At 48.0% G+C, this 8,035-nt stretch overlaps 1 protein-coding gene across 2 annotated transcripts in view; it reads left to right on the forward strand.

Annotated features, from left to right (window-relative positions):
• Positions 1–4,909: 4,909 nt before the first annotated feature.
• The window catches only part of EOGT (EGF domain-specific O-linked N-acetylglucosamine (GlcNAc) transferase), a 42,476-nt gene continuing 39,350 nt past the window's right edge, over positions 4,910–8,035 (forward strand). For both annotated transcript variants that reach the window (XM_015567948.1, XM_015567949.1), the window contains exons 1-3: positions 4,910–5,176; positions 6,596–6,696; positions 7,901–8,009. In XM_015567948.1, the coding sequence (XP_015423434.1) occupies positions 4,961–5,176; positions 6,596–6,696; positions 7,901–8,009 (426 nt within the window). In that variant the 5' untranslated portion in view covers positions 4,910–4,960. The remainder of the gene's footprint in view (positions 5,177–6,595; positions 6,697–7,900; positions 8,010–8,035) is intronic.

The raw sequence follows: 8,035 nt of genomic DNA on the forward strand, positions 1-8,035 counted from the left end.
CGCTCGGGGGTCACTGTTCAGATGCGTGTGGCTGCCGTTGGTCCACTGCATCCTGCACGCTTTCCCGTCTGCTTGGAGCACCGCCCCAGCCCACCCACTGCGCCCAGGCCGCCGCCGTGTTTCCTCTCTCATCGTCTCTTAGGCTTTTCCGTTTACTCTTGCCTCCTCTTAGGCCTTTGGAAACCCACTCGGGCTGCAGGAGTGGAGGGAGCCGGCCGCTTTGTGCTGAAGGAAAAAGTAGCTCAGCTGCTAAAGCTTCCATCTGCCCGAGAAGGGCCCCCACCCCTCCCCGGGGGCCTTGCGGCAGGACTCCACACCCAAAGGCCTCCACCGGGCCGGGGTGTGCCTCCTGCACCAGCAGCCTCCTGCCTCTAGCTTATGCAAGTGGGTGCGTGCCCTCTGCAAAACCAGGCTTCTGATCTGTGATCGTGGGCTTAGTTATGGCCAGAGCTCGGTCCAGGACAATACACGTGGATAACCAAAGGGCAGGAGGACTTGGTCACAACCATGACTGTATTTCTGGGGAGGATGAGTCAAAGGATAGTATGTCCGGTCTCTTGCACAGGGAGGCTCAAGTCCAGTCCTGGTGTGACTCAGTGAGTGGGGTCACCAGGCTGAGAGCCGGCAAGTTGTTTGCTGCTAGGAATGCTTATCCGCCTGTACCAGTTGCTGCCTGCCTACAGCGGGCATCTCCTTCCTGCTCAGCTCGAGGTTGGTACCTGTAACTCTGAGTGTGGTTTCATTAAGGCAGAGAGAGAGCACCAGCAACCAGGCCTTTTATGTAGTTAGGCCTTAGCTCACTAAGTGCCAGACCCTTTGCTTACAGGTTATCTCATCAATTTTTTTCTCTCTTATTATTTCCATTGACTCAAAATATCACCTGGGTAGTAAAAACTACTTCTGCATCTTTTTAAGGTAATGTGTTTCATTTCTGACAGCTTTATATATCTGAAACATTATAACAGCTGCAGGGGGGTTTTGAGGATTAAAGTGGTAAATATTTTCATGATAAGATACTATTACTGTTTTTTAAAAATACATTTTTATTGATTTCAGAGAAGAAGGGAGAGAGAGAGAGAGAAAAATCAATAGTGAGAGAGAACCATTGATCGGCTGCCTTCTGCACACCCCATACTGGGGATCAAGCCCTCAACCTGGGCAAATGCTCTGACTGGGAATTGAATTGTGACCTCCTGGTTCATAGGTCAGTGCTCAACCACTGAGTCACTCGGGTCGGGCGATACTGTTACTAATAATATGTACTTTTTACAAAGATTTTTATTTTTATTTTTTAATATATTTTATTGACTTTTTACTGAGAGGAAGGGAGAGGGAGAAAGAGAAACATCAATATGAGAGTGAAACAGTTCTCAGCTGCCTCCTGCATGCCCCCTACTGAGGATCAAGCCTGCAACCTGGACATGTGCCCTGATGTAGAATCGAACCCACAACCTTTGGGTGCACAGGGCATGCCTAACTAACTGAGCCACACTGCACACTGGCCAGGGCGAATTTATATTTTTAAATTTTATAAAATTGTAATCAACTCCCTGTTTGATGAAAGTCCTAACCAAAAAGATTAATTCAGATCACCCTTAAAACAGATAACAGTATACTCTAGCTCCACCCAAAAGAAAATCGGAGTTTACCACTCTCCTTGGTGTCCCCCCTGTCCAGAGGTGACCTGCTGGCCTTGGAAGTTGGGGCTAATGGGGCACAGCAGTCTGCTTCTGAAAGCCCCCACTTTGTCGCCCACAGTGAACAAACACTGATTTTAAAAGTTGAGTTTCCGAGTGTGCCCTGGTGACAGCAGACCTAGCCGGGAGCAGCTAGGGTGTATACAGCTCAATCACCTTGTGGAAAGAGCACTTTTTTTAAATAGAGAAAAGATACCACTAAAGTGAACCAGAAAGATTATTGTCTCTGATATGTTGTCTATAATACTGATTATTGTCTACTAGAGGTGTGGTGCACGAATTTGTGCATGGGTGGAGTCCGCAGGAGGTAGGGGGAGCTGGGAACCGATTGGCCCTCCAGGCGGGCGGAGGGATGGCCTTACTGGCCTGGGATCCGATCCGTCCCTCTGACATTTGCACTGGTTGTTGGGAGCCACCTGGCAACCGCTTTTATGTTGTTTCTTCCTTGTGGAGCATCTAGGGAGGGGAAGTGGCGTGGTGCCTGAGGCCGACTTCCAGGAGGCTGGCAGCACTGTCAGGATTGTGCCCGCAGCGCTGGGCCCACAGTGCCTGGTCCGTTCTCCAGAGATTGGAACTGTAGGACTACTGAGGGAGTGAGTGTCTGCTGCCTGGCTGCTGGGCCATGGGAGGGGTCTGTCAGCTGAGCAGCGCTCCCGCTGTGAGAGCACACTGAGCACCAGGGGGAAGCTCCTGTGTTGAGCATCTGCCACCCGGTGGTCAGTGCATGTCATAGCGACTGGTCATTCTGGTTGTTCCAGTCGTTCCGTCATTAGGTCACTTAGGCTTTTATATATACCATTATACTAGAGGCCTGGTGCATGAAAATCCTACACTGGGGTGGGGGTTCCCTCAGCCCAGCCTGTGCCCTCTCACAGTCTGGGAGCCCCATGATCAGTTGCCCCAAAGAGGTGGGCCCTGCCACCCAGCCAGGGCTTGATGATGGATTGCCCCCCAGCAGAGGGAGGCCCTGCCCACCTGCCACAGCCCACCAGTCGGTTCCCTGGGCCTCCCTCTTTGGGACGATCGTGGAGCCCCCCGATTGATCGATTGCTCTGCTGGCCTGTGGCCTGGGCAATCATGGGGCGATTGCCGGGCCCCCAACCAATCACATCGCACCTGCCTCGGCTGGCCTGGCGCCAGTGGGTATCATAGTGTGGTCATCTGGAAGGTCGTCCAGAAGGTAGTTCGGCTGTCTGGTCTAATTAGCATATTATGCTTTTATTATTATAGATAGATGATAAATAGGGAAATCTGGTCCAAGAGATGTAGATGGGGAGAGTTAGAAAGGCACTGAGGTCTGTAACCATTATCTCTTTGCAATTCTAAAGCAGGACAGGGAGAGCCTCAGGGTCTGTCTTGGAGGCAGACTGCCTGGATTTCACTCCTAGTTTTCCAAGTCTCAGCTCTTACTGTCACCATAGCTTGTCATACACGCATGAGCATGTTAGCTTCACAAGGGCAGGGAGTCAGTTCCTGACTGCGTGCTTGTTGCTGCACTTCGGTACCAAGACCCTGGCGTGTGCTGTACTTGCTCATGCTGGTTGTATTGTTATCTCACTCAGCAGACCCGCTGGCTCTGAGCCATGGCACTTCTTTTCCTGTCTCCTGGCATGTGTCCCTGCTCCTCATCATTCAGGTCTCAGCTCAGATGTCACTGAGCACCCTGCACCCCATCCAACATGGCTTTAAACATTTGTTTTATTATTTTTAAAATATCTTTTTATTGATTTCAGAGAGAAAGAGAAACATCAATGATGAGAGAGAATCATTGATTGGCTGCCTCCTGCATGCCCCACACCGGGATCAGGGATTGGGGGTGGAGCCCCCAACCCTAGGCATGTGCTCTGACTGGGCATTGAATTATGACCTCTTGGTTCATAGGTCGAGACTCAACCACTGAGCGACGCCAGCCTGGCTAAACGTTTATTTAATAAACATACAACATTTAACACACCAAGTACATCTAAACACTTTACCAATATTTAATGCACAGCCCTATGAGGAAGGCTTATTATAATTTCCATTTTACAGATGGAAAAGCTGAGGTACAGAAAAGTTAAATAACTTGCTAAGGTCATACAGCTGAGGAATCTGCATCTGGATTCAAACCTAGTTGGTACAGTTTTAAAGTCCAAGTTCTGAACTACATTATATTATGTTGTCTGTCATATGACTTTTATTTCAGGCAGCAGCAAACTGGGTCTTATTAAGGACTTCCTCCCTTTTTTGTAAATAAAGTTTTATTAGAACAGCCATACCCCTCCTTCAGCTGCTTTTCTGACAAAGGCACCATGGAGTAGTTGTCAGAGACTGTACAGCCTGCAAATGCGAAGTAGAATTGGCCCTTTGCAGAAAAGGTCACCGGCCCCTGGGTTACTTGTCATCTTCTGAAGTTGTGTGTTTATTTTATGTCTCTTGCACTAGGTTACAAGCTCCAGGAGAGCAGGGGTTTTCTTGCTTTGTTCTCCCCTATATTCTTAGCTCTGATAAGAAAAAAAAATATTCTGAAATGTTCTCAATTAAATTACAGCAGCTGGAGAGCGAGAGAAAAAGAGCTGTTAGTCTGAGAATGGCTATGAGCCTGCTAGCAAAATAGTAGTCATATTCTTGTTTTACCTGTTGGGATTTCGGATTAATTTCCAGGTGGATATTCTGTAGATTATTTTAGCCAGCCACCATCTAATCCCAGGGACCCCTGCTTCTCCCAGCCAGCCCATGGGAGCTGGCGTTCTCCTGCAGATGCTGCTGTCTTTTGCAGGGGTGTCGCCGCCCCCACTGCTTTGCCTGTAGCTCCTGTAAATTCTTCCGGACCACTTCCTTCTCTCCCTGCCCCGACTGGATGTATAAACTCCAGGATGACAGACATGCTTTATCTTCTTGCCATGCTGCTGGGGGTTTAGACTCCGTGCCCCAAGACCCATCTTCATTTTGGCTAGCATCTTTGGCTCAATAAAACCTTACTTTTAAAAAGATTTGTAAAAAAGGGGACATCTGTAATACTTTCAACAATAAAGATAAATTTTTTAAAAAGTAAAAAGATTTGCAGGCATGGAAATTAAAAAGTTTTAGTGTAACAGCTCCTAACACAGTGCCTGGCACATAACAGGTGCACAGTAAATGCTGTATTTATGGACTAAAGGAGCGTTATGCCCTGATGTAGCAAAGTTCATTGTAATTATGCTTAGCGCTGGCTCCCTGAGACTGTTGAAGGATGTGTCTTGAGGAACGTGTTTGCAATTTGATCTCTAGGTTTGGAGGCTGCGATGATAATGCTGCTTGTCTTTGGAATGTTGCTTCATGACCTCCCACTGAGTCGCCCCCAGGAGGCTTTGCCCCAGGTGGGGGCCGAGGGCGCCCAGGGCGGGCCTGGGTTTGACTACGCCAGCATCCGCCTGCCTGAGGAGCACATCCCCTTCTTTTTGCACAACAATGGGCATGTTGCCAGCGTCTGTAAGAAAGACCCACACTGTCCTTATAAGGTAGGTTCCTTCTCTTGTTTATAAAAGCATACAGTTCAGACTAGCTTACTAATTCTGCTTTATAACTTGAACTTGAAGGTGGCATTTTATCTTTTGGTTGTAAGGTGAGTGGATCATTGTATTTCATATAAGGCTCCTAACGACCAAACTTTGTTTAAAACTCTGTCCCACTCACAGCAGTGAGATTTAAAATCTAAATCACTAGTACTAAAGTAAGTAGGAACCCAGTACTATTTGTATACTCCGTAAGTGAATCAAATTAGATTTTATACACAAAAGAGTATCTGGTTAAAAATAACTAAAGAATTTGACACCTCTTCCTCCTTCAGCTGCACTGAAGGCCTGTCCCTTAGCACTTCATTTCTATAATAACACCTCTGGCCCTGTCTCCACATAATTAAGGTTGATACCAAGGCTGCCCTTCTGGTGTAGAGCTGTTGGAAAGGCCTCAAACTGGAGCCCATTAAGGCAGCTTGTGAGGCCCTGAGATCAAAGCTGGGCCTGTGGAACACTTCCGTTCCCACGGTGCTGGCACGGGAGCCCGCTGGCAGGAGGCCTGGGAACCTTAAGAGCCTGCGGGGCTCTCTGGCCACCGGCAGCTGCGGTGGCCCACGGGCTGCATAGCTTTCCATGTCTGTGGGGTCTCTGCTGATCTGGATGCATGAGTAAAGTTGCTGATCCTTTTAATTTAGCTGATTCTTTTGGTGACAAATTCCATTTTAGGTGACTTTTAGGGTCTGGTTTTAGAGTCAGTTTGCTCTCTGAGAAAGGAAGGGTGTTTCAGGAAGCTGCTTCCAGAGGTTTCAATGCAAGTGGCCTCTGGTTGTCCAGGCAAAGCCTAGGCTTTTGGTCAGGGGACAGCCATGGGGAGGGGCTGGTAATTAAAGATAATTGTTGTTAAGAACCTGAAGACTCCTAGTCTTAGAATTTACTCTTGTAATTTTTATTGCATGAGTATGTATCGTAGCATGTAAGAGTGAAAGTCCTATAATGCTTTGTTTCTTCATGGAAAGATCTAAGAGTCCTCCCTAAATGTCAGAAGAAGGGAGCCTCATCTCCATGCACATTGGTAGGGTCACCTAAGGAGGAACGCCCAGCACCAAAAGGGGTAAAGAATTATCATTTATTGGGTCCTCCTGAAAACCAGATGGGCTGAGGCCCCAAATGGTGCCGGCACCAGGGACTGGGAGTCTGAGGTTTTAAAAAAATCTAGGTGGGCTTTTTCTGGCCGGAGAACTCTCTGGGCAGATCTGGATCCTGGAAAGGTCCAGAGGGGAAGGCGAATGGTCTTAGCAAGTGGAAGGTGGTTTAAGTGAAAGGGAATGTCAGTTGTGAAGTGGCCTAAAGATCAGTCTCCCAGGGAAGCGGGTAGTAATTCAATTATTTGATCAGACCCAACACACATGATTTATGTTCTAGAAACACTTAGAAAACCTGAAGTACTGCTGGGGCTATGAGGAATCCTGCAGACCCGAGTTCCGGTTCAGCTACCCGGTCTGCACCTACGTGGACATGGGATGGTAAGTAATGCCTCCCCTTTAAGCCGTCCTTCATGGCCGGGGATGCTGACCCCGTTCCCAGCGAGGCTCTCTGGTTTTAGATAGTAACTCCTTTAGATATCAGTTTGCTCACATGGTCATAGATTCAACCTGACTGCCCCCAGGAATAGCTGTCATTTCCTCTGTCAGGGGGAGAAACGGGTATAGATCACAGAAAATATTGCCCCCAGCAGACGCTAGGAAGATAAACTGATGTTTTCCTCGTGATTCTGGAGGGAAAGTTAAGTGTAATTGAAACTGGAAAAGCCGGTGTTTGTGGGGCTGGTCACCACCAGAACCAGTAAGCAGAGGTGAGGATTGAGTCTTTACGGGCGCTTTATCCAGATGGCCTGAGATCTGAGAAGACTGCGGGTTGTGTACCCCAAAAGACTGTCTTACCTGTCATCAAGCCAACCCTTTAAAAGGAGAAGAAAGATGTAGGTAAAGGGTTTGGAATTCAGGAGCAAGGAGGTCAGCGGTTCGGAATTCAACGGGAAAGATTAGCCAGGTCAAAGCTGCGACCGTGATTTCCCAGCATCCTCTCACCTGCTGATGGGTATCTGCGCGGGCGGTGGGCGTTCCCTCCCGTGAGCACAGTGGGTCGGACTCATCTTGGCCACTTGCAGTGCTCCTGGGCCACGGGGTCGGATTGCTGGCTGGTCTCCTCGGGTCAATGCCGGTCATACATTCCAGTCCCCAGAACAGTAGCCTTCTACATGCATTGATGGCCAAGTCTAGTAACTGTGTCTAAAGCTAAACATTTTAACATCTGGAGTCCCCACCACAGTTACTATAATCAATACATTCATGGTGGCGGGGAGGAGTGTGGGTGGAGGTGGACGAGGCATAGAGGGGATAAATGGCGATGGAAAAATAAAATACATAAAAATGCATGCCAGGTTAATGGAATAAGTAAAATACAGTAATTAGTAGTCCATTCTCTTTAGTTCCAGATGACCCTAATCTAACACATTTATGTGTGCATTAGTATTATAAGTGAGTATGTCTGTAAATAATGTATTTTGGTAACTTACTCATGTAGCAAGGGATCATTTTAAGAAAATTATGATATTTTACTTAAAAAAATTAATGAAAAACTTACAGCAATGTAACCTTTCGAAAGAAGACTCAAGTCTCAGAAAAAAGAAAAAGAAAAAAAGTGACGAAAGTCTTTGTTTGCAAATAGGACGGATACCCTGGACTCAGCCCGGGACACGTTCTGGCAGCAAGCGGACTTCGGCTACGCGGGCGCGCGGAGGCGGGAGCTGCGGGAGCTCTGCCGGCCCCAGCAGACGGTGGGCTGGCGGTCAGCGGTGGGCTG

This window comes from Myotis davidii, unplaced genomic scaffold (assembly GCF_000327345.1).
Source record: "Myotis davidii unplaced genomic scaffold, ASM32734v1 scaffold821, whole genome shotgun sequence".
Taxonomy (NCBI): domain Eukaryota; kingdom Metazoa; phylum Chordata; class Mammalia; order Chiroptera; family Vespertilionidae; genus Myotis; species Myotis davidii.